Source organism: Ornithorhynchus anatinus, chromosome 12 (genome assembly GCF_004115215.2).
Source record: "Ornithorhynchus anatinus isolate Pmale09 chromosome 12, mOrnAna1.pri.v4, whole genome shotgun sequence".
Classification (NCBI taxonomy): domain Eukaryota; kingdom Metazoa; phylum Chordata; class Mammalia; order Monotremata; family Ornithorhynchidae; genus Ornithorhynchus; species Ornithorhynchus anatinus.
In genome coordinates this window covers 48,785,569-48,812,753 of record NC_041739.1, presented here as the reverse complement: position 1 = coordinate 48,812,753, position 27,185 = coordinate 48,785,569, and the positions used below count along the sequence as shown (strand labels likewise).

The window sequence follows — 27,185 nt, the reverse complement described above, 5'->3', positions numbered from 1 at the left end:
CCTTCATAGGCTGTGAGCTCCAGATACTTAGAACAGTTCTTGCCGCTGTTCTTAACGAACACCGTAACTACTAATTACCCCGTGCAGAGCACGGTACTAAGCGTTTGGGAGAAAACAATGCAATACAATTACGTGATCTTTCAGCTCCTGTGTCTATCTGTTCATTTGATCACCCTTTCTTATTTTTCATGGCTGTATATATTTACTATAACCCTTTCCTATCTTATGGATGCGATTTGTGTCCGCCTGCCTCCACCATCAGATTGTAAGGTCCTCAAGGATGGGTTGAACCTCCTCTGTTTGCTCCCAGAGGTCTGCAACAGTGCTCTGCACACCGCAGGGGCTCCGAAAAATACAACCGGTAGTAATGATGCCTCATGAATAGTCTCACGAGAATGCCTCGTGAGAAGCAGCATGGCCTAAGTGGGAGAAGCCTGGGCCTGGGAGTCAGCGGACCTGGGTTCTAATCCCGGCTCCACCACATATCTGCTGTATGACCCTTGGGCAAGTCACTCAACTTCTCTGGGCTTCAATTACCTCTGTTAAATGGGGATTAAGACTGTGAGCCCCATGTGGGACAAGGACTGCGTCTAACCTGATTATCCTGTACCCACCCCAGCACTTAGAATGATACCTGGCTTATGTTCATTCGATTGTATTTATCGAGTGCTTACTGTGTGTACAGCACTGTACTAAGTGCTTGGGAGAGGACAACACAACAATCAACCGACACATTCCTGGCCTACAATGAGCTTATACAGGGAGCACCTAACAAATATCATTAAAAAAAATTAGTCCCCAAATAGGCCAGGTAGGGTATGGTTAAAGTAATGGGAGCAATGGAACTTCCATCTGAGAAGAGAGGAGGCTGAGTAGTCTCCTCGTCGTCGTCTGCTTTCTCCTCCTTCCCCTGGCTCTTCCTCCTCCTTTTCTCTGTGGTTAGGTCACCCCGAATCCTGCCAGTTACGGACTCCTGGGATCCTGTCCTTCCGCCATCTTGCTCAAGGTACTGGTGGATCCTGGTTTAGGTTCAGAGGACTGTAGGTTGACGGTACCTAGGATTCTCCCTCGAGTGTAAGCTTGATGTGGGCAGACAACCTTTCCACCAACTCCGTTGTACTGTCCTCTACAGTGCTCTGCGCACAGCAAGCGCTCAGTAAATATCACTGATGGCTCAGGTCCACCCCATCCATTTCGCTCCTCTTCCTAGCATTCCTTCAAGCCCAAGGTACCCCTTTGTTCCAAGCTAAATAGTGTAGGCTCTGCTAATTTGCATTTCGGCCCTCTCCGATTTTCAAAATCTAATCGGTTAAGAAAACAAATGTTTGAATGTGAATGCACCTTCAAAGAGCGGAACGACAGCAGAATAAATTCAGTCTTTTTTTAAGGGCTCAACTCTACAGTTCTGTCGCTCTTTGGGTTCTGGTCAGAAAACAAAGTTACTTCATCATTAGGTTGACTCCGGCTACAATTAAATTTCGCAGCGTTCCTAAAGATTACGACTCAACCTCAACCTCAGAGAAAGCGCGAAAGCTTACGTCGCCAGGTGGAGTTTAATTAGCTACTACACTCCTCCCATGATGTCTTCTTTGAGATGACAAAAGCTGTCTACAGGGGAAGGTTCACAATGCAAATGACAGAACTGGGTTGTGGCGTTCCTACTGACTCTGAAATCCAGTGTGCTCGAATGTAAGAAGACTCAGTGTGGTTTTTAAATTGAAATCTTGACAGTCCTCTCTGCAGGCAGGGAAGAAATAGAACATATAAAAACCACACTTTGAAGAAATGAATCTGAAAGCAGAAATTCAAGTCAAATAGTGTTACTTAATCACTCTCTGAAGAGTCCAAGACCTCACTAAAAGGGGGATTCACGCTAGTGTTTTCCGAGGAAACAATAAAGTCTTATCTTTTTTTAAGTCCTTTCCCTCTCAATCACCAGCCAGCTTGATCTCTCAGCATATGAGAGTTTTGCTCAAATACTATACCACAGCCAGGATTTATTCATATTATTATTAATAAGTGTGCTAAGCACTGAGGCAAATTAAATGCAATCAGATCAGACACAGTTCCTGTATCATAGAAGGCTCACAGTCTAAGGGTAAGAGAAAATGGATATTTCATCCCCATTTTAAAGAGGAGGAAACTGAGGCCCAGACAAATTGAGTTTCCCAAGGCCACACAGCTGGCAAGGGGTAGAACCAGGATAAGGACCCAGGTTTCCCGGTTCCCAGTCCGATGCCCTTTCCACTTGCTCAGGTGACCATACTTCGGCTGCTATGCTCGACAGTCACTTGCACTGATCAATCAAGCAATAAATTGCATTTTTTTCACACCTACTGTGTGCAGATGACTGTACTAGGCACCTGGGAGCGCCCAATATAACCGAGCTGATGGCCACGTGCCTTCTCCACAATGAACTTACAATACAATAACGCTTAGTACAGTACCCGGCACATAGTAAGTGCGTAACAAATGCCGTTAAAAAAATATAACAGAGTTGGTAGACGTGATCCCCGCCCAAGAGGAGCTTCCAGTTTAGAGGAGGAATCTCTAAAATCTCAGCAGGATGTAAGCAAAAAAAAAAAAAAAAAGACCAGGATGAAACCTATTCGTTACTTATGTTTTGAAATGGAGGTCTCCAGCACTGCCGGTGACCAGGCCACGACGACATCCAGAAAACAAACCTCATCACCCCCGAGTGGCACCAGTAATGGGCACCTGCACCCTCTTCTTGCACATTTTTACCAAGAAAACTCTATGGATACTCTACCAGAACGACTGCAGATGGAGATAGGGCGTTCTGGGAGAGATGTGTCCACGGAGTCGCTGTGGGTTGAAAACGACTTGACAGCATATGACAAGAAAAAAATAGGAACAGGAGAAGGAAAATTCAGAGCACCGAAGTATTTACTCGGTGCCCGCCATCCTTCTTCTACCTCCATTTAATCCAAGCAAGAACCAAAATCACATTCAAGAATCACTGAAAATTGGAGGTCTCATCTGCATATAGTTTAGCCCTATTAACATCAACTTTAAAGCCTCAGCGATACCGTCACTAAACTGACATTTTACAAAATGATTTTAGGCCCACTGCAATCTCACGGGACCGGGACTACGTCTTCCTCTCTGTCCAGTAGCCATAGCCATCCCTCGGATTTGAATAGTGATTCTATTTATCCAAGCCGCCTTCCCACTGCTCATCTCAATCCGCCCCAACAACATCGGCCGAGATGGCGGTAACAGCAGCACTCGCCGAGTCACTTTTTTGAGGTCGATCGGGTATTTGAGGGCGGCGGAGAGGGAGGTATTTTTTAATCTCCATTTTACAGATGAGAAGCCTGAATCCCAGAGAACCTGGGAGACCTGCCCCAGATAACCCAGCAGGAATGGCAGTGCTGGAAGGCGGGTTTTCCGACTCCCAAACCGGTCCTTTCCACTCTCCCACGCTGCAGCACCATCCTTCTCAGGGAATCTGCAAATTCTGAATTAAGACTACTTCAGATCCCACGGAGACTCGGTGCTCTGCTGACAGACATCCGACAGGGCAGGGACTGTGTCCCATCTGATTATCCCGCACCCATCCCAGTTCTTAGTCCAGTGCTTGGAACAAAGAAGCACTTGACAACCGCCACAAGTATTACCTAACTCTTTCTGGGCGCAGAACAGACGCCCGTGTGGATCACGCCACGCGGTCTCCTTCTCGGAGATAAATGCGGCGTTTTTAAATAACGGTAGCCGTGATGCAACGGCTGTGTGATATACGGCTCCCTTTGCGAGCGAGCTCTGAGCGGTAGCTTCCAGGCCTGGGGCTCTGTTAGAGGGGCAGATTAAGCCAGGTAATTAAGGGAATGTCTCTGTGCCAAATCATGATAGCACAATGAAAAGAGGCACTTTGGTGTCAAGTTGCCTATTATATGACTGCATCAATTTAATTAGGAGCTCTTCAGGTTTTTAATTATTTCCATCAAATGTGCTAGCCTAGAAATGTTGCTAATTAAAATATGATGGCATTCAAGGTGTCTGTTGATGGCATGACACGGAACATCTCAGTTGCTTGGTGATATATATATATATATATACATATAACACTACATATTATATAATATATATTATACTATTGTAATACTAGGGAAGAAGCGTGGCCTAGTGGATAGAGCACCGGCCTGGGAGTCAGAGAATGTGGGTTCTAAACCCAGCTCTTGTCTGGTGTGTGACCTAGGGCAAGTCACTTCACTTCTCTGGGCCTCAGTTACCTCATCTGTAAAATGGGGATGAAGATTGGGAACCCCTATGTGGGACAGGGACTGTGTCCAACCTGGTTAGCGTGTATCTGCCCCAGTGCTTGACACATAGTTAGAGCTTAACAAATACCACCATTATCATAATACGTATATATTACGCCCTACGGTGCATTACAGTATTTGATAGTGAAACATAAAGTATAACCTCACTAATATATTACTACTACTAATAATAACAGTGATGATATTTGTTAAGGGCTTACTATATGCCAAGCACCGTTCTAAGCGCTGGGGTAGATACAAGGTAATCAGGTTGCCCTATGTGGGGCTCACAGCCTTCATCCCCATTTTACAGATGAGGTAACTGAGGCACCGAGAAGTGAAGTGACTTGCCCAAAGTCACACAGCTGATAAGTTACGGAGCCGGGATTAGAACCCACGATCTCTGACTCCCAAGCCCATGCCTTTTCCACTAAGCCATGCTGTTCTTCTATAAATCAATCCATCAATCGTATTTATTGAGTGCTTACTTTGTGCAGAGCACTGTGCTAAGTGCTTGGGAGAGTACAATACCACAGAATTAGCATACAGGTTCCCCGCCCATAACAAGGGAGCCAGACATTAATATACATAGATAATTCATTTATAATAGATGATTCAAAGGTACAAACTTAAGTGCTGTGGGATTGGGGTGGAGAGAATACCCCAAACTAATGTTCCCTCAAGGTAACGTTTGATGTCGGAGGCAAGTTTTTCTTTCAGAGCTAAGTCATAAAGATGTCTGGCAAGACAGAGTCAAGGAACGTCAATAATATACCACATTTTACGGAAAAGAGGAAACCCGGACTCGATAGAGCCAACGAAGCAAAATGAGGAAAAAGACAAGTCAAAGCCAGAATCGCTTGAGACCACGGAAGCCCTCCCTAGAAATAAAAAACTGGAGGACGGTTCAGACTCAAACGGATAAATTCTACTGAATAAATGAAACCGATTCCCATGACCACACCTCCCGGTAGAGTCTAAGGTTTGAGCTGCTGGTGGGCTTCCCAATTTGCTCCCCCGGAAGCCTAATGGGAACAGTGGACAGGTGAGCCTATCTAGACCCACCTCTAGACTTCATGTTTCTTGCGGGCAGGGAACGCGTCTACCAGTTCTGTTGCGTTGTACTCTCCCAAGCACCTGGTACAGTGCTCTGCCCACAGTACGGGCTCAGTAAATACCTGTGATTGATGGATTGACTAGAGGTAGAAGGATGAGGGGAAATGAGTAAATACTTCAATGTTATGTTTTTTCCTTCCCCTGTTCCTATTTTTTGTCTCGTCATATGCCGTCGAGTCGTTTCCAACCCATAGATGGACACAGCTCTCCCAGAAGCCCCCATCTCCATCTGTAATCGTTCTGGTAGCGTATTTTCTTAGAGTTTTCTTGGTAAAAATCCGGACGTGGTTTCCCGTTGCCTTTATCCGTACAGGAAACTTGAGTGTCCACCCTAGAATCTCTCCCGTGCCGCTGCTGCCCAGCACGGGTGAGTTTTGCCTTGTAGCCGATGGCCTGCCACTCACTAGCCACTGGCCAAGCAAGGAATGGAACGGGCAGGCCTCTGCTTGACCCTTCCTCCCATAGCCGAGACTGGTAGAGGACTGGAAACTCTCCAGGTGCCATCCTGAGAGGGGAGTTCTTATTTTTACAGCTGATCAATCAACGTAACAATATAAGAAACATTAATTTTTTATTTTTATATTGTCTGTCTCCCCCCCCCCCCCGCCCCAGACTGTAAGCTCGTTGTGGGCAGGGAATGTTTCTATTTATTGTTGCACTGTACAGGGTAAGCTCTCGATAAATACGACTGAATGAAAGGATGAACACTCCCTGCCCATAACCAGATTTTAATAATAATAATAATGTTGGCATTTGTTAAGCGCTTACTATGTGCAGAGCACTGTTCTAAGCGCTGGGGTAGACACAGGGGAATCAGGTCGTCCCACGTGAGACTCACAGTTAATCCCCATTTTTCAGATGAGGGAACTGAGGCACAGAGAAGTGAAGTGACTTGCTCACAGTCACACAGCTGACAAGTGGCAGAGTGGGGATTCGAACCCATGAACTCTGACTCCCAGGCCCGGGCTCTTTCCACTGAGCCACGCTGCTTCTCTAGTTTTAGTTTAGTTCATTTTAGTTTAGAACTGATACCGATAATGACGAACCAGGAACATTTCCGAAAGGCTCCTATGATTTTCCACTTTTGAACAATGCAGGTTTATAGGAGACGGCTCCTTTAACCACTTATGAACTTACTTACAGCGTCTTTTGCATATATTACGTATTTTTGATCTTTCTACACATAGTTTTCGGTTTCTCCCACTAGAGTGTCGGTTCCTTGTGGGAAGAGAATATATCACTACTTTACTCTGTACTTCTCAAGCACCTAGTGCAGTATACTGCACTAAATGGGGGTTGAATAAATGTTACTACTATTCCGATTACTACTGCTATTACTATTATCAATCATAGTTATTGAGCAGTTATTGTTGGCAGAGCACTGTACTACGTATGTGGGAGAGTAGAATACAATAATAATAATGATTGTGGTATACGTTAAATTCTTACTATCTCCCGAACACTGTACTTAGCGCTGGCCGGGGGAGGACAGGTAAATTGGGTTGGACACGGTCCCTGTCTCCCACGGGGCTCCCAGCCTTAATCCCCATTTTGCAGCGTGGGAAGCAGCGTGGCTCAGTGGAAAGAGCCCGGGCTTGGGAGCCAGAGGTCATGGGTTCGAATCCCGGCTCTGCCACTCGTCAGCTGTGTGACTGTGGGGAAGTCACTTCACTTCTCTGTGCCTCAGTGACCGCATCTGTAAAATGGGGATTAACTGTGAGCCTCACGTGGGACAACCCGATGAGCCTGTATCTCCCCCAGCGCTTAGAACGGTGCTGGGCACGTAGTAAGCGCTTAACAAATACCAACATTATTATAACTGAGGCATACGGCAGTGAAGCGACTTGCCCAACATCACACAGCAGGCAAGCGGCGGAGCCGGCATTTGAACCCGTGACCTTCCGACTCCCAGGCCCACGCTCTATCCACTAGGCCACGACGCATCTCTTAACAGGAGCTCACAGTCTAGAGGCACTATTACTTCTTCTTCAGGTTTCTATTCATTTATTCAATTGAGAACACTGTACTAAGTGCTTGGGAGTGTACAATATAAAATAAACACATTCCCTGCCCAGGGTGAGCTTACAGTCCAGAGGGGGAGACAGACATTAATATAAATAAATGACAGATACGTACGTAAGTGCTGGGAGTTTGGGGGGTGGTGATGAATAAAGGGAGCAAGTCGGGGCAACGCAGAAGGGAGTGGGAGAAGAGGAAAGGAGGGCTTAGTCAGAAAAGGCCTCTCGGAGGAGACGGGCCTTCAACAAGGCTTTTAACAGTATTGTCACAGGACCACAACTAAAGGAAGTGGAAAACCTCAAGAGTGTCGGGGTTTTGGAACTGCCAGGCTGGGTTACGCTTTCAGGAAGGGACATGAGGATGTACGACTCGGCTCAGAAATCAGGCGACCTGTTGAACCTATCTTTCAGGGCCCAACACCTGCCAACACACCCTGAAACCTCACCATTCTCTGCAGGATATATTGATTTTCCGGGGGCCGAGAAGGATGACTAAACTCACCGTCTCTTTAAACGCATTTACAGATTGCACCAGAAAGCGTCCCCCTCAAAAATAAAAATCAAATGACTCAACGGGAAAAGGTACTTTAGCAGACGGTTGTCTTGATTTTCGTTAGCTCTTCCTCCCATGTGTTCTACTCACTCACCTATTTTTCTGCTCCGGGTCTCTTTGTTGTTAATCGATCGATAGTATTTATTGAGTCCCTGCAAAGCGTAGAGAACTATACTAGGCACTTGGGAGAGGACAGCAGAATTTTAATGAAATTCTTTGGGTTTAGACCATCACCCGGTGTTGTCTCATGAGAGTATCTGGTAACCAGAAATTGAAAACCATCGACTGGAAATGTGGAACCGCCATCCTAAGCGATAACGAATGAATGACATTTTTACGTGTTATTCACTTGTTACGAGACGTTCGAGAATAGTTCAGATGAAGCACTTGTGAAAATTTTCATTTAAACAAGCAAAGAACACTGCGTCAGAGAACCTACTGGGCAGAATGTATGATTTCTCTCACTGGGGGCTCTAAAGGTCAATCATCAATCAGTCGATCAAATTTATTGAGCGCTTACTGTGTGCACTGAGATCACTGTTCTAAGTGCTTAGGAAATTACAGTATAACAAGTTTGGTAGACACATCCCCTGACCAAAATGAGTTTATGGTCTAGCATATGGGGGGGAACAGAATATAAATTGGTTCAATTCATATTATTATATTACATTATAATTACTTGATAATTAGATGTATAATATATGATATATTATTATATTGTTATTATATTTATAATGTAATATAAATTACATTATACATTATACATTATAAATGAGAAGCAGCGTGGCTGAGAAGCAGCGTGGCTCAGTGAAAAGCGCGTGGGCTTCGGAATCGGAGGTCATGGGTTCGACTCCCGGCTCTGCCACTTGTCAGCTGTGTGACTGTGGGCGAGTCACTTCACTTCTCCGGGCCTCAGTAACCTCATCTGTAAAACGGGGATTATCTGTGAGCCTCACGTGGGACAAACTGATTACCCTGTATCTGCCCCGGCGCTTAGAACAGTGCTCTGCACATAGTAAGCGCTTAACAAATACCAACGGTTTTTTAAAAAAATATAACAACATAAATTGGTTATTAATATATTCATATGAATAAACGAAATGGCTTACTAGAGTAACTTCTAGACTGTAAACCCATTGTGGGCGGGGATTGAGTCTACCAACTCTTTTGAACTGTACTCTCCCGAGAGTTTAGGACAGTACACAGCACAGAGCAGGCTATCAACAAACACTATTAATTGAAAAGAGGGAAAGACGGGGATGGAGGTAGGCGAGTTAGAGGCGGTCCGGATCTAGTCAGGAACTTGGCTACCCAGGAGGGGTACCATTCTTGAGGCATCCTCTATGCATTCGGGGGCCACCGTCTGTCTCACTGGACTCACCCGATGTTTGCTTAGGGGCTAATGCCCTACCCGGGCTTGAAATGCCTCCCTTACTTCCGAAGGGAAAAAGGAGGTCCGGAGAGAAGCAAGTTCCTTCTCAAGCATTCCGGTTCGCTACACATTTCATTTCTATTTCTAAAGATCCCTGCTGGCGTAGCAGATAGAGCACGGGTCAGAAGGTCACGGGTTCTAATCCCGAGCCACCACTTGTCTGCTGTGTGACCTTGGGCAAGACACTTCACTTCTCTGGGCCACAGTTAGCTCATCGGTAAAATGGGGACTAGGACCGCGAACCCCACGTGGGACAGGGACGTTGTACAACCGGATTTGCTTGCATCCAATCCAGCCCTTAGTATACTGCCTGGCACATAATACGCACATAAATGCCACGATCATTGTATTTATGATTATTATCATTATTTCAGTGGATTTATATTATTTTAAATAATAATAATGTTGGTATTGGTTGAGCGCTTACTATGTGCAGAACACTGTTCTAAGCGCCGGGGTAGACACAGGGGAATCAGGTTGTCCCACGTGGGGGGTCACAGTCTTAATCCCCATTTTACAGATGAGGTAACTGAGGCACAGAGAAGTTGAGTGGCTTGCCCGCAGTCACACAGCTGACAAGTGGCAGAGCTGGGATTCGAACTCATGACCTCTGACTCCAAAGCCCGGGCTCTTTCCACTGAGCGATCGATCAATCAATCAATCGGCTGATGGTATTTACTGGGAGCTCCTTTTGTGCAGGGCACCAGTTTAAGCACTTGAGAGCCTCGGAAGTCACGATCCCTTGCCCTCAAAGAGTTTTCTGATCTTTGGGAGAGGCAGACATTAAAATCAATTACAAGTAAGGGGAGCAACAGAGAATAAGGGAATACACATAGTGGGGATGGGAGAGTACTTAGCAGTTGGACACAGAGCGATGCAATCATAGAGCTCAAAACAAAAATCCCACCTTCTCCAAGAGAACAGGCAAGTTTTCACAAGAGAGTACGGAGAAGCGTCAAGCTGCTCCTTATTCCTTATTAATGCACCCTAGAGCTGGCGATTGATAATAATTCTTTGTGCTTATATGGTGCTTTTCAGCCAATGATTTCAGATGCTTCATGTAATTAAAGTGATTAAGTTTCTTAAATTAAAATCATTTCATTACGTAGCTCTATTAAATCACTCTGGGTACGGGACTCTCTCTCCCAGCTTTAAAAGTGCTTGCTTTATGTTTTGTCCTTTCCTAATTTCATTTACCAGTTAAGACTGACGATTCTAAGGAACCTCCTATTTCAAGAACAGAAGTCCGTTCAGAATAAAGCTATCGGTGGAAGCGACACTCGAATGAATACATCAGGAGCCCATCCCGTCACCGGACAAAACGCGTCGCAGGGGAAATGACATGACCCTGGAACTCAGAGGACCTGGGTTCTAATCTCAGCTCTACCATCTGTCTCCTGGGTGACCCTGGGCCAGTCACTTGTCTTAACCGAGCCTCAGTTTCCTCATCTGTAACACATGGATAAGGTACCTTTTTGCCTCCCCCTTTATGCAGTGCTTGACACGTAAGGAAGCTCTTAACAAACACCAGAGTTGTTACTAAGGTCAACAATTTTGGGCCAGAAGCCATCCTGGGGCCCCGTTAAAATTTTTATGGCCATTCTGGTGGTCCGACCACTGTTTCCCTGCTTTTTTGTCTCTTAAAGTCTCTGCGAGGCTCTTCTTGGGATCGGAGATTTGGGAAAATAAAAGAAACTGAGAGAAGCATCAGTGGAGCAAATAGCAATAACAAAATTGCACAATCTAGGCATAAAATTGCAAATGTCATGCTTAAAATCAAACACTCCGGTCATGAACTGTTCTCCTATCTGGACGTAACAGTGAGAAAGACACACCCTAATCCTCGGTTTTCAGACTTTGAGAAAAGGCCTGAATCCCTTCCACCGGGCTACTGCACTGGTGAATTTCTAAGTCTACGTGTTAACTGGATTCATTTACATTTCCTTCTCTCCACCTTTTCCATTTTCTACTGCCTCTTCTCATCACCAGACTTTTACCTCATTAAACTACTGGTGCTGAGCTTCTTTAATAATTCCCCACCATGCTTCCACCCCCAGTTTGGCTTTTAGGGAACCTTTATTTCTTCTGAGGACTCGGAACTGGGCCCTCCAGCACAGAAGTAAAGAAATCAAATGCCGGATACTGACTCAGTGGCCGACTGGCTGGGAAATGCTATAAAACTAATCTACCTTCTTTGCCATTCATTAGTATTGATAGGAACTGTGCTAAAGTTAAATTATGTGGTGCGTGATTTCAGTGAAGTTAAGGATGGTTTTTCCCATCCAATCCTCGGTATGAAAAACTGCTATTCAATCTCGTTTCCTCTTTCCCGCTCCCTTCTGCTTCGCCCTGACTTGCTGCCTTTATTCACCACACCCTTCCCACCCTCAGCCCCATGTACATATCCGTAACTTATTGATTTATATTAATGTCTGTCTCGCCTTGTAGACTGTAAACTCGTCGTGGGCAGGGCATGTGTCGTTATATTGTCGGGTTGTAGGGTCCCAAGCGCTTAGTACAGTGCTCTGCACATAGTAAGCGCTCAATAAATACAACTGATGGATTACTTAGTGAATTCTTCCTGTATACAGAGCACTGGACTGAGCATCTGGGAGATTACAGGACAGTATGTAGGCAGACACAATCCCTGCCCTCAAGCAGCTCACGATGAAGAAGGGATCCGGGGACAGTCGCCCCACCCTAGACTGTAAGTTCATTTGGGGCAGGAAATGTGTCTGTTTATTGTTATTCTGTACTCCCCCAAGCGCTTAGTACGGTGCTCTGCACACAGTAAACCTCAATAAATACGATTGAATGAATTAATGAATAAAATAAATACACCCCTCATTTCCTAAGCTTTGGAGAGGCTCACGATTAAAACTGTTCACAGAACTGACGATTCCCAGGGGACAGGGCAATTCTTCTGAAGCTACGTTTTCTTTATTTCTGGGATCGTGCTTAGTACAGTGCAAGTGTTGGGTACAGTGCTCTAAACACAGTAAGAACTCAATCAATACTCTGGATTGACCTACTGGGAGCAGGGACAGGCCAGGAAAACCAGAACCTATTCAGTACAGAAGACAGAATGCTGCCTTTATTAAAAAAAGAAACGCAGGGTAGTGGTCTGAGTCAGCGACTAACTCTAAAAACCCTAAACTGTCACCAACGATGACAGAATTTGCGCCGTGAATCACTTTCGTTCCAAAGAAACAAGTTCTATCAGGACATGCTTCACTGTCGGAGAAGGGGCAAGGCTCTGAGGTACTTTCCGTATTTCCAAATTCCGCAGGAATGTAATCTGACACAGCCTGGCTCACACCTCCCCTCTTGGGAGTGTGGTCCCGTTTTCCGAGGATTCCAACTCCCAACCCCAGGAATCTCTCCTCAGGTTAGCCAGGAACCTCGGAAGCCAGGAACGGAAAGGGTGAGAGAAGGCCCGGGCCTCTTACCGTCAAATCCGTCTTCTTCCGACCCTAGTTCGTCATCGGAGCAGATGTTCAGCACGTTGACCAGCATCTCGGTCACTGAGGAGAGAAACGAAACAGGCAATCTGAATCCTCACTCGGCCGTTTTTAATAAAGGCCGGCTTTGGCCGGGGCTTACAAATATGCATTTCTCCCCTAACAGAATCTCACTTATTCGAACTCACTCAAACTCACTCGTAACAGGATCTTTCAGGGGTAGGTAACTAAAGGATCCAAGAACTGACAGCTTCACCCTGGTCTCTTGGGCAAAGCTCTGGGCAAGGCAGGATTGAAGCCTCCGTGGTTGTGGCCATTTGATCAATCAATCAATTGTATTTATTGAGCCCTTATTGTGTGCTGAGCTCTCTGTTAAGTGCTTGGGAGAGTACAATATGACAGATGATCCGCAAGTCAGTGTTTCAAGGTGGTTTGGGGCTCCCAAACTCTGATTATGAGCCACGGCGTTCACGGCTACCTTAAAAGGGAGCTATTGTGCCACGCTTGAAAGGTGGTAGGTTTATTTGTGTTTCCTTCTGCTCATGTGCATTTGTGCGTGTGTGCGTGCTCACGTTTAATAATAATAATAATAATAATGATGATAATAATGTTGGTATTTGTTAAGCGCTTACTATGTGCCGAGTTCTAAGCGCTGGGGTAGTCACAGGGGAATCAGGTTGTCCCACGTGGGGCTCATAGTCTTAATCCCCATTTTACAGATGAGGGAACGGAGGCACTGAGAAGTTAAGTGACTTGCCCAAAGTCACACAGCTGACAAATGGCCGAGCCGGTATTCGAACCCATGACCTCTGACTCCAAAGCCCGTGCTCTTTCCACTGAGCCACGTTTCCTCTGTTGCCAGCTTGCTAGCCCGCCGTCAATCACCCCCAAAGGATTCCGTGATTTATGCCGAATTCCCAATTAATTGACCTTTAGACGAAGTCCAATTTTGGACTTAAATTCTTTCCAGATTAACGTTACGATTCATATGCCAGAAGAGTGCTGTGCAAGAAGAGAGTTTTCTTTACTTGATAGCATGCTCTTTTTAGCACTCTGATTACATCAAAACTGGGAAATATCTACTTCTGTATTTCAGTTCGGCAGAGATCACGGACTGGCTGAACTGTGTCCACACAAACAGAGCCTAAAGAAGTCTTAAAAGCAGAGAGTTTCTAAGGTGCGAAGGACAAACCCAAAGAATTGCAAAAAGGTCAGATTTTTAACTGACATGGAAGCCAAAATGCCACCATGGGGACCAGACACCGTTAATTGTGTATCGGGGTCAGCGCTTGACGTTTAAATAAGATGGCGACGTGAGTCCCTTCTCTGACGAGCATTGCCTTGCGAGTACTGACGGGAAGAACTACCTAAAAGGGATAAACTTTAAATACCGTTCGTGCCTCTTAGGCCCCAGGAATCCAGAAGGATCTTGTCGGCCTGAATCTCAAGTACTTCAAATACTAAAAAATGGCGTGACCTACCTTTGATCGGTGTTAGGGTAAGAGGGAATGCTGCCGCAAGTAAGCACAAAAAATCCAGCCTTTTTTGAGAGAGGCGTCAAAGGCAAGGGCACGTTATTAAACCAGTGGAGAGCAGTTTGAACTAGAAAGGTGGTCTGTCATGGATCAATCGATAAATCGTATTTATTGAATGCCCACTGTGCGCGGAGAACTGTCCTAAGCTCTTGGGAGGGTCCATTATATCAGAGTTGGTAGACACGTTCCCCGCCCACAACGAGCTTACAGCTCAGGAGAATAGATCCTTCTTGATTTCTATCTCCTTCATTTTTTTAATGCTATTTGTTAAGCGCTTACTATGTTCCACGCACTGTACTAAGCACTGGGGCAGATACAAGGTTAGACATGTTCCATGCGGGGCTCACTGTTTTAATTTCCATTTTATAGATGAGGTAACAGGCACAGAGAAGTGAAGTGACTTTCCCCAGGTCACCCAGCAGACGGGTGGCAGAGCCGCGATTAGAACCCAGGTCCTGCTGACTCCCAAGCTCGTGCTCTATCCACTAGGCCATGCTGCTTGTCTCCCCAGTTAAATTTTAGTCTTCTCACAAAACTGTGCCTTTCCTTCTTCTCTATGTTCTCCGAATAGTAGTGTTGGTTGAAATAAAAGCGTCTACTGAGCATCTAGTAGCAACGTGGCTCAGTGGAAAGAACCCGTGCTTGGGAGGCAGAGGACGTGGGTTCTAATCCCTGCTCTGCCACTCGTCTGCTGTGTGACCTTGGGCAAGCCACTTAACCTCTCTCTGCCTCAGTTACCTCATCTGCAAAATGGGGATTAGGATCGTGAGCCCCACGTGGGACGACCCGATTACCTCGTATCTACCCCAGCGCTTAGTACAGTGCTTGGCACATACCATCATTCTTCTTCTTTTTACTACTATTACCACAGGACTGCATAACGCAGTGTGGGCACATAGTACGTGCTCAAACTCAAATTCGGGTTTACTTTCACCGTCTTTTCTCTTTTCATAGAGATGAGAACTCGATGAAACGTCAGGACCAAAGAATAATGAAAACCAGATGGTCATCGTGCTTGGAAAAAGCCGACTCTAACTCGATTTCCACCCGGGTTTGAGAAATGCATTAGGCCAATCGCCTTTTAGGACTCCTCTATTATTTTTATTTCCTTTTTCTGCAGTAAAGTATTGGGGCATTTTCGGCACTCTGACGCCAGAGATTTCGTCAAATGAGTTTTTCGTTCGTTAGCTGGCTGTCCAGTGAATGTTTCCGTGGTCATTCCGGTCACGGGGCCATCGGCTACTTTGGGGTCTTTAACCAAACGCTAACCGCCCTCCTTCCGGCTCCCTAGGAGGGGTAAGGATCTCACCTACGCCTCCTCTCCCCTCCCGTAGACTTCACTCCCACCTCGCCGCCGTTACCTTACCTACCTTTTTCCCCCACAAAGGGTAGAGACCAAGTGAAAACATCCATGAAATTTGGAAGCCAATATGGATGAGGAGAGCAGTTGAACTGCCTGATGTTCATAACATTGTTCTCATATTTCAATACTGCAGCTGAAACAACGAGAAAAGAAACCGGATTCGTCAAATGCATTCTTCCTTCCACGCTCTGACCCGTCATTTTACAACACGTCACCATAATCTTTCAGATCATTCCGGCGGGGACTGTGATAGGCAGGAGACGGTTCGGTTATTTCCGGACGCAAAATGAGTCTAGATGCACACCAATAGCTAGTGTGAAAAACAGGCTCGGGATCGGAAAACCCGACGATGATAATTACGCTATTTGCCAAGGGTCTTCCGTATGTCAACACCGTGTGAGATAATAATAATAATAATGGTGATATTTGTTAAGCGCTTACTCTGTGCAAAGCATTGTTCTAAGCGCGCGGCGGGGGGGGATACAAGGTGATCAGGTTGTCCCACATGGGCATCCCCATTTTACAGAGGAGGTAACTGAGGCCCAGAGAAGTGAAGTGACTTGCCCAAAGTCACACAGCTGACGAGCGGCCGAGTCGGCATTCGAACCCACGACCTCTGACTCCCAAGCCCGGGCTCTTTCCACTGAGCCACGCAGAGTAGGCTCCATATGGGGCTTCCAGTTGAAGGGGGAGGGAGAAAAGGTATTTAACCGCCGTTTTACAGCTGAGGAAACTAAGGCACAGAGAAGATAAGTGACTAGCCCAAGGTCACACGGCAAAGCGGGGATTAGAACCTATCCCTTGACTCCATAGCCTGCACTCTTTGCACTAAGCCAATGCTGCTTCTCTTTATAGAGAGGATTCAACCCATATCTGTCAGGGAAGAACGTCCTAACCCAATGCACGGGACGACACCTAGAAGAGTTTGTAAAACCAACTGGGTGAAACAGAGCTTGAAACGCTTCTAACTATTTGATTTGGTCTCTATTTTCACAGGTACTATCTGGTTTAGTGGCCGGAGCCCGGGCCTGGGAGTCAGAAGGTCATGGGTTCTAATCCCGGCTCCACCACTTGTCTGCTCTGTGACTGTGGGCAAGTCACTTCACTTCTCTGTGCCTCAGTTGCCTCATCTGTAAAATGGGAATTGAGGCAGTGAGCCCCACGTGAGACGGGGGCCGTGTCCAAGCCAATGTGCTCGTACGCACCCCAGCGCTTAGTACGGTGCCTGGTGCCAAGTAAGCGCTTAACAAATACCATGATTATTATTATCTACGATGCTTCCGGCAGAATAACTCTTCCTCCTAGAAGCCTTCCCTGACTAAGCCCTCCTCTCCTCTTCTACCACTGCTCTGTGCCGCTCTCACTTGCTCCTTCATTCATCCTCCCTCCCATCCCCACAGCACATACGCATAAATCTGTAATTTCTTCATTTAAATATTTGTTTATATTAATGTCTGCCTCCCGCTCCAGACTGTGAGCTCGCTGTGGGCAGGAATGTGTCTATTTGTTGTTATATTGTACTCTCCCGAGCACTTAGTACAGTGTTTTCCACACAGAAAGCGTTCAAAAAATACGCCTGAGTGAATGGATGAATAATCCATTTATTTTTCTTGAAAACGAGGTCGCTTGGGACCATCTTAGGTGCGTGAGTCTTATTCCTTTTTGGAAGCTATGGGAGTTGGGGGACCATAACGAAAACCGTGAGGTTTATTCGCCCGGGAATCTGGAATCTCTGTGACCCGAGTGCTAGAATACGCTGAAACTTATCTGTACTGAGCGTGCTCCAAGTTCAGACGTGAGGTGCCGAAAATGACACTGATCCTTTCTTTCTCGCATTCAACTCATTCAGATGTATTTATCACGCGCTCAATGTGTGCAGAGCGCTGTACTAAGCGCTTGGGAAAGTGCAGCAAAACACTAAAGAGCGACGAGCTCACAGAGTGATTAAATCACTGACGCAAGATAGGATGGTCAATTCCACTAAACTCTAACTTTTCATCAACTTTTATCATCGTCGGCAAGAAGCATATCTATCTGCTCTGTTGTAATGACCCCTCTGAAGTGCGTAGTACAGTTCTCTGCATACGGGAAACTCTCAATAAATAGCCTCAGTGGAAACAGCCCGGGCTTGGGAGTCAGAGGTCATGGGTTCGTTTTCCAGCTCTGCCACTTGTCAGCTCTATGACTGCGGGCAAGTCACTTAACTTCTCTGTGCCTCAGTTCCTTCATCTGTAAAATGGGGATTAAAACTGTGAGCCTCACGGGGGACAATCCGATTACCCTGTACCTACCCCAGAGCTTAGAACAGTGCTCTGCACATAGTAAGTGCTTAACAAATACCAACATTATTATGACGGATGATCCCAGGCCATTTATCCATTTATCCCAGACTGTCTGGGTCGGTCTAATCGAATCCAGGATCTAGCCCAGCGGAACTGGGACATGAATTCAGCTTCAGAACAATCAACTGTATTTACTGAGTACTAACTGAATCCCGAAAACTGCACTAAGCGCTTAGGAGAGTACAGTATAAGAGAGTTGGTAGAAAGTTCCCTGCCCACAACGGCTTTAGAGTGGGAGATGGACATTAATGTAAGTAAATAAGTCACAGATATGTCATTAAGTGCAGTGGGGCTGGGAGGCAGGGATGAATAAAGTCAGGGTGACGCAGAACGGAGTGGGAGAAAGGGAAATGAGGGATTAGTCAGGGAAGGCCTCTCGGAGGAGACGGGCCTTCGATAAGGCTTTGAAGGTGGGAGAGTCACTATCTGTTGGATATGGCAAGGGAGGGGGCTCCAGGCCAGAGGCAGGACGTGGGCGAGAGGTCAGTAGTGAGATAGACGAGATCGAGGTACAGTGAACAAGATGGAATCCTCTGCGGAAGCATGATCGAAATGAGGAGTTACGATCAATTGATCTTTGACGTGAAATATATGATTCATTACATTTCTAACTCCTCCCTCCTCCTTTCCTCTCCCCTTTTTAGTTTAGCCTTTGGGCATTCAAATCTACTTTAAGAAACAGCGCCCAGTCAAAACTGCCTGAGAACATTGCAATTATTATCAGTGGCACATGCGGCGCCTCGGAGAGAAACAAAATACACGCAACTTCCATTTACTTTCAGTACATCACCAACGTCCGTATAATATAATCTCTTCCCCCTCCTTCCTTGCGTCTACTCTATTTTGAATAATGAATATTCACAGCGGCAGCTCACTTATCCTTGAATCTTTTGGAATCTTTTCCATCCATTAATGACATTTTGTGAAAAGAAACTTCTCTAAGCCTCCTCCATCTATTAGGTTTTAAGTGGGTGAAAGATAAGGAAAAATAGTTGCAAAGAAGCAAGCCTCACAATGAACCGAGTCCTGGTGAAGAGCCAGAAGCCCATGGATCCTGGTTTCGGCTCTTCGACATTCTAATCTGGCCTTGTGAGATTCACTCAACTTCTCCATCAGAAAACTGGGGAGTATCACGTCTGCCCAAGAACCTACGAGTGCCTGGATCACAAGGGGCACTCTAAAATACTTATCGCGCTGGCGGTGACGCGAACGATGCTTCCGAACGCTTAGGACGGTGCCCTGCACACAGTAAACCCTCGATAAATACGACTGAATGAACGGACGACAGCTACGATGAGGTGAACGAGACCCATGGGAAGACTTGTGCTGCCTCAGTCTGGCTGGTATCTGCTTTCACCTCAATCAATCGAAAGATCAATGGCATTTACTTATTTTTTATGATATTTGTTAAGTGTGCCAGACGCTGCAATACGAGCTGGGGTAAATCAAGGTCATCAGGTTGAACACGGTCCCCGTCCCACGTGGGGCTCACGGTCCTAATCCCCATTTCACAGGCGAGGTAACTGAGGCGCAGAGAAGTTAGGCGACTTGGCCAAGGTCACGCAGCTGGAAATAGAAACCAGGTCCTTCCGACTTCCAGGCCTGTGCCCTATCCTTTAGAGCACACTTACTGAGTGTTACTTAGCGTATACACTGGGCAGAGAGCACTGTCCTAGGCACGCGGGAGAGTATAATAGGGTATAGTCTCTAGATAATAAGCTCCTTGTGGGCAGGGAACGTGCCTACCAACCTCGTGGAAAGGATCCCACTCGTCCAAAGAGCTCTCCCTCGCGGGGGTTGGAGCAGAGATAGAGTAGTAGGTGAGGAGAGCAGCTAGGAAGTAGATGATGATAATTTCATCACCATCTACATTTTGGCCCACTCTCTTGTATTCCCCGAATGAAAATCTCGAGTGGGCCAGAGTTGCCACTGTGCCGTTCAGCAATTTACGGGGTCGCGAGGCTCTTCACTCGGTCAGTCGTATTTACCGAGCGCTTACTGTGTTCAGGGCACTGCACTGAGCGTACGGGAGAGTATGACACACAGCCGACCCGTTCCCTGCTCCAAACTGCTGGGAAGCAGCGTGGCTCAGTGGAAAGTACCCGGGGCTTGGGAGTCGGAGGTCAGGAGTTCGAATCCCGGCTCTGCCACTTGTCAGCTGTGTGACTGGGGGGAAGTTACTTAACTTCTCTGGGCCTTAGCTACCTCATCTGTAAAATGGGGATGAAGACTGTGAGCCCCACGTGGGACAACCTGATTACCCTGTATCTACCCAGCACTTAGAACAGTGCTCTGCACATAGTAAGCGCTTAACAAATACCAACATTATTATTATTATTATTGTACCCTCTTGGATTCTTGCTATAGTGCTCCATAAAGACCAAAGATTGATATTTAAATCTATTTAAGGCCGAGGAGGAGGGACCACGTGAATTCAACCCATCAGTCCACTGTATTTACTGAGCGCTTCCTCCAGGCAGAGCTCTGTACTAAGCACTTGGAGGAGTGCAAGAGTAGGAAGACCTCAAGGAGCTCCCAGCAGGGGAGACAGACGTTAAAATAATAACCTTATTTTAAGATCTACGTCAACTTTGTGTGTCCGCTGTCCCGTGAGCAGGCGGAGACAACATCTCCATGATACGAATAAATCCACTGTGTTTACTGAGTGCTTATTGGGGGCAGAGCACTGTACTAAACGCTTGGGGGAGGACACTATAACAGAGTTAGTAGACTTGTTCCCTGCCCACATTTTACTTCCATCTCTGCCTATTTCCACAAGTCTCTGAAAACTAAGAACCCAAAGCTTCTAAGTGGCAGGCTGTTTGACTCTTGAATCGCTCTTTCAGTCAAAATGTCCTGACTTAGGTCTACCCAAATCTCTCCTGCTGCAATTTCAGTCCTGGTTCTGTCTCGGGGTTGTTCTCTGGGGAGAGGGTCACACTTAGAATTGGGAATTAGGGAAGTGGCATGGCCTGGTGAAAAGAGCATGGACATGGGAGTCAGGAAATCCACGTTACCCCAACTCCGTCACCTGCCTGCCGTGTGACCTTGGGCAAGTCGCTTATGGGTGCTTCGGTTTCCTCATCTGCAAAATGGCAATAAGAAGCTCATTCTCCCCCCCATATAGGCAGGGAGGCGCTTGGAGCCCAGTGACTGGGTCCAATCTCCTTATATTGCGTACGGCGTGTGGCAAACACTAAGCACTTAACAAATACCACTATCAATATTATCGAGACTTTCTGGGTGACACAAAATTGGAGACAGTTATTAAGCAGTCGCCTAGAACCTAGAAGTTTAAAGGTGGTCAGGTGATGAGGCGATCTTCTACCCTCTAATCATTTCCTTTGATAGCCCAATGCTCCTTACACCAGACTAAAATTGGAGAGACCACACCTAGAAACAAAACTCTCAACCTCTCGACTGGAAACTTGTCTCTGCACTGAAGCTCATCTCCAGACTGTAAGCTCGTCTCTAGACTAAGCTTGTTGTGCGCAGGGAACGCGTCTACTTATTGTCATATTGCAGGGAAGCAGCGTGGCTCAGTGGAAAGAGCCTGGGATTCGGAGTCAGAGGTCATGCGTTCGACTCCTGGCTCTGCCACTTGTCAGCTGTGTGACTGTGGGCGAGTCACTTAACTTCTCTGGGCCTCAGTTACCTCATCTGTAAAATGGGGATTAACTGTGAGCCTCACGTGGGACGACCTGATTACCCTGTATCTACCCCAGCCCTTAGAACAGTGCTCTGCACATAGTAAGCGCTTAACAAATATGAATATTATTATTATATTGTACTTTCCCAAGTACAGTGCCTTGCACGTAGTGAGCGCTCAATAAATACGACTGAATGAACCAACACAACATGACCAGATAAAATTTCTATACTGACCAAGTCAAATGAAAAGGAACTCCTGGGAAACTTGAGAAGTGGAGAGAGCAAGGAGAGGGGAAAAGGATCTCTTTATAAAGAAAACAAAAAGGAAATATTTCCAATTTCCAGTCACATGATTATTACAAATAAAATAACCTGCTGATAGAAATGATATTCTGCTAATATTCTATATTCTAATATTATGATATTACACTAGAGGGCACTAGTGTTTTTAATCTATATTATTTTTCATTTCCTAAATGTTCTCACAGAGCATTTTAAAATAAAACCACACATTTAACAGATTCAATTTCCAAGCAACAGTGAATGTCCATATGCAAACAATTACGAAATGACCCCGTGTGTAAGAAATGCAGGACATATCGTATTCGCAAACTGTAAACCTAATGTCATTATTAGGACATACGTCGGGAGAATCCAACGTAGTCATCGTTGACGAGAGCATTGATTGAGTTCTCTTACATCTGCACCCAAACTACTTCAGAATTTAGTAAAAAAAGAACAAAGAAACACACACACACACACACACACAGACACACACCAAACAATCCCAAACACTTGAAGCAGCAAGGCCTAAGAGATTGAAAAAGCTCCTGGGAGTCGGAGGATGTGGGTTCTAATCCCAGCTCTGCCACTTGTCTTCTGTGTGACCGTGGGCAAGTCATTTCACTTCTATGTGCCTCAGTTACTTCATCTTGTAAATGGGGATTAAGACTGTGAGCCCCACGTGGGACAGGGATTGCGTCCAACCTGACCATCCCGTATGTGTCTCGTTGTTTAGTACGGTGTCTGGCACATAGTAAGCACTTAAATATAATTGAAAAATAAAAAACATCTTGTACCTCCTTCACTATTGCTCACACTGCCTGCCACTCACTTCAAGAGCGAATATAAAAGTGATTTAACAAGTTGTTCTTCTGCATTGTACATGAAATGCACTTAGGTTCAGTCCAATGCAATGTTTGTCACCAGTTTTCTAGTACATGATTTTGGCCTTTAAAAACAACTGGACCACCAATAAAGTCCCAAACATTTATGTGAGTCTCCTTGCTTCTGCAGGGAGCGTGAACAAGCCATTCACGAACCGGACTGGTATATCTTAAGATACATATTTGACTCAAGGCAACAGATCCAAAGAATAGTAAATGAAGATATGAATTGAGGTAGAGATGTCTGGGGTCATTTTAAATCATTTAAAATGACAATTTGGAAGTGGACATTTTGCAATCTAGACAGGGAGGAAGACACTACGGCCCAGTAGTGAGAACATAGGCCAGGGAGTCGGAGGACCAGGGATCTGATTATTATTATTATTATTATTGTTGTGGTATTTGATAAGTGCTTACTATGTGTCAAGCACTGGTCTAAGCTCTAGGTAGATACAAGGTAATAAGGTAGTCCCATGTGGGGCTCACAGTCCTAATCCCCATTTTACAGGTGAGGGAACTGAGGCACAGAGAAGTAAAGTAACTTGCCCAAGGTCACACAGCAGACAAATGGCGGATCCGGGATTAGAACCCATGACCTCTGACTCCCAAACCCAGCTCTTGCCCCTAAGCTACGCTGCTTCGAATCCCAGGTTGGCTATTTACCTTCTGTGTGACCTTGGGTGACTCACTTAACTTTTCTTTGCCTCAGTTCCCTCATCTACAAAAAGGGGATTATTAGATTATTATTATTATTAGAGGAGGAGGAGAAGGAAAAAGAAGAGAAGGAGGAGGGGAAGGAGGAAAAGGAGGAGGAGGGGAAGGAGGAAAGGAGAAAAAGGAAGTGGAGGAGGAGGAGGCAGAGGAGGAGGAGGGCACGAGGAGAAGGAGAAGGAAAGAAATAGGGAAGAGAAGATGGAAGAGAAAAGGGAGAGGCATAATGAGAAAGAGGAGGCATGAAAAAAGGGAAGAGAAGGGGAAGGAGAGGGAGGAAAGAAAGATGAGAAAGGAAAAAAGGGAAAGAAAGGGAAAACCGAAGGGAAGAAGTCGGGGAGAAGGGAGTGGTGGGGAGAAGGTGAAGATGGAAGATGAGGAGGACATTTCTTGGCCGGGAACTGGACTCAGATTCAATCTCACCCAAGGCGCTAAACAGGCTAAATGGGGTAGCCACTCATCCTGACTCTCTTGGGGTTGTGTTTTAATTCCTCTAACACCAGTGGGAGTTACAGGACATTAGACATACTATAAGAAAAGAAAGCACAGTGTTAATGGTCACAATCATCACTGAACAGAATTAATTCCATTGACTGGTTACTGCTACTGGAGTCACTGGGGAGGGGAAATAAGGCTAGCTGAAGACCAGGATCTTGTCTTATGCCGTCGAGTCATTTCCGAACCATAGCGACACCACGGACACATCTCTCCCAGCACGCCCTGCTCTCCACCTGCCATCGTTCCGGTAGTGGATCCCTAGAGTTTTCTTGGGAAAAATCCAGAAGTGGTTTACCATGGCCACCTTCCAGGCAGTAAACTCAAGTCTCTGCCCTCGACTCTCTCCCGCGCCGCTGCTGCCCAGCACGGGCGAGTTTTGATTTGTAGCAGATGGCCCTCCACGCGCTAGCCACCGGCCACGCTAGGAATGGAATGGATAGGCCTCGGCCTGACTCTCCCTCCCCTAGTTGAGACTGGGAGAGCACTGGAAACTCTCTAGGTGCCACCCTGAGAGGGAGAAAGACCAGGACAGTCCTTGGGAATTCAATGATGGCAACATGGCTTCAGACTGGATTTTCTGCCATTTCAAATCAAATTACAATAACTATGAAAATCTGTTAGGCTCTTATTCTGTGTCAAGCACTGTTCTAAGCACGGAGTAGCGACAAAATCATCATTATTATTATTACGGTATTTGTAAAGCGCTTACTTTGCGCCAGGCACTGTTCTAAGCGTTGGGGTGAATATAGGCAAATCGGGTTGGACACGGTCATCAGGTCAGACAGTCCCTTTCCTACATAGGGTTCACAGTCTAAGTGGGAGGAACAGGTGTTGAATCCCCATTTTACAGATGGGGTAACTGAGGCACAGAGTAAGTTCAGTGACTTGCCCAAGGTCACCCGGCAGAAAAGGGGAAGAGTTGGGATTAGAATCCGGGTTCTTCTGATTTCCAGGCCAATGCTCTTTCCATGGGAAGCAGCGTGGCTCAGTGGAAAGAGCCCGGGCTTCGGAGTCACAGGTCATGGGTTCGACTCCCGCCTCCGCCACTTGTCAGCTGTGTGACTGCGGGCAAGTCACCTCACTTCTCTGTGCCTCAGTTACCTCATCTGTAAAATGGGGATTAACTGAGAACCCCACGTGGGACGTCCTGATTACCCTGTATCTCCCCCAGCGCTTAGAACGGTGCTCGGCACATAGTAAGCGCTTAACCAATACCAACATTATTATTATTATTATTAGGCCATGCTGCTTCCCTGCTCTGCTATTTGCCTGTTCTGTGACCTTAAGCAAATCACTTTACTTCTCGATGCCTCAGTTGCTTCATCTGTAAAATGGGGATTACATCCTACTAATTAGACTGTAAGCCCCAAGTGGGACAGGAACTGTGTTCAATCTGATTACCTTGCATCTATCCCAAGACTTAGGAACAGTGCTTGGTCCATAATAAATGTTTAACTAGTACCATAAAAAACCAAAACACCCGGCAATATCGAAAGAAAAAAACTAGAAACTTTCTCTGGCCCTGACAAAACAACCTAGTGGCACATGACTATTGAATTTCTCGCTACTGCCAATATTTATAATTCCAGGGAAAGAGAAGTCCAAGCTGGCATGAGCAGATTGGAAGCCACAGGTAATGAAATAACTAATCCTTATTACAGGGATGAATTTGATCGTCACAGATACACCGCCCTCCTTCGGAGTCCAGCGGTCATCGGAAATATTCCACACTCATACATTTGGATAAAATCTCCCCGTCAGCATTTCCGATGATCCCTTCCACTCAGTACTCACACAGAGATGGCCCCTTGCTGCTCTACAATTTTTACCTTCATTCATTCTTTCAATCGCATTTATTGAGCACTTACTGCGTGCAGAGCATTTTATTAAGCACTTGGGAGAGTATAATTCAATAATAAATGGACATATTCCCTGTCTGCAGTGAGCTTACTGTGTTTTGGAGTGCAGGGCAGCAATACAAATAAATAAATTACAGATATGTACTCAAGTGCTGTGGGGCCGGGAGGGGAGGGGGAAGAACAAAGGGAGGAAGTCAGGGCGATGCCCAAGGGAGTGGGAGAAGAGGGAAGGGGAGCTTAGACTGGGAAGGCCTCTCGGAGGAGAAGCGCCTTCAATAAGACTTTGAAGTTGGGGGAGAGTAACTGTCTCTCCCATTCCGGGAGTTGGGAAACTGCGCCCTAATCCCGGCTCCGCCACTTCTCCGTTATGTGACTTTGGACAGGTCATTTATCTGCGTCAGTTTCCTCATCTGTACAACTGGAATTCAATACATGTTCTCACTCACCCTTAAAATGTAAGGACAGGGACAGGGACTGTGCCTGGTCGAAGCTTAGTTCAATCCCCGGGGCAGAGAAAGAACAAGTTCCCAACTTTTTCTTCCTATTATAAGCATTATCTCAATGTTGGTGAACTGACAGTGGGCCTGACCTCATTTTTTCTGTGATCCTGTCTTGCCTTTTCACCTTAACTATGCCAATTATCTGGCATTGATTTGACTTGGCTAGAATTTAAGTTCAGCATCTAGGCTTTATGGGGATCTCCCAACCACAGAGAAGCTTCTACCCCACAACGGTTCTTTAGAGCTTGATCTGAATCTTGATTTGAATCTCAAGAAGTAGCGTGGCCTAGTGGAGAGAGCAAGTGCCTGGAAGTCAGACGACCTGGATTCTAATCCCGGCTCCACCACTAGTCTGCTGCGTCATCTTGGGCAACGCTAACTTCTCCGTGCCTCAGTTACCTCATCCGTTAGATGGGGATTCAACCCCTGTTCTCCCTTCTACTTAGACTGTGAGCCCCATGTGGGACAGGGGCTGTCTCTGATCTGATTATTTTATGTCTGTGGGCTGCCTCCCAAGGATATACGGGCCTTCTTGATCCGGTTGGCTGCTGCAGAGCTTCAGTTTCCTCCGAGCTCACTGTCGATAATAATAATAATTCTGCTATTTGTTAAGTGTTTACTATGTGTCAAGCGCTGGGGAGGATACAAGCAGATCGGGTTGGACACGGTCCCCGTCCCTCGTGGGGCTCACAGTCTC

General features: G+C 46.1%; 1 protein-coding gene across 3 annotated transcripts in view; it reads right to left on the bottom strand.

The window, feature by feature from the left end:
* The window catches only part of PPP3CA (protein phosphatase 3 catalytic subunit alpha), a 393,218-nt gene that overhangs the window by 14,016 nt on the left and 352,017 nt on the right, over positions 1–27,185 (bottom strand). For all 3 annotated transcript variants that reach the window (XM_029076559.2, XM_029076558.2, XM_029076560.1), the window contains exons 9-10: positions 15,769–15,894; positions 12,852–12,926 (exon numbers count right to left, since the gene is read on the bottom strand). In XM_029076559.2, coding sequence (XP_028932392.1) covers positions 12,852–12,926; positions 15,769–15,894 — 201 coding nt within the window. The remainder of the gene's footprint in view (positions 1–12,851; positions 12,927–15,768; positions 15,895–27,185) is intronic.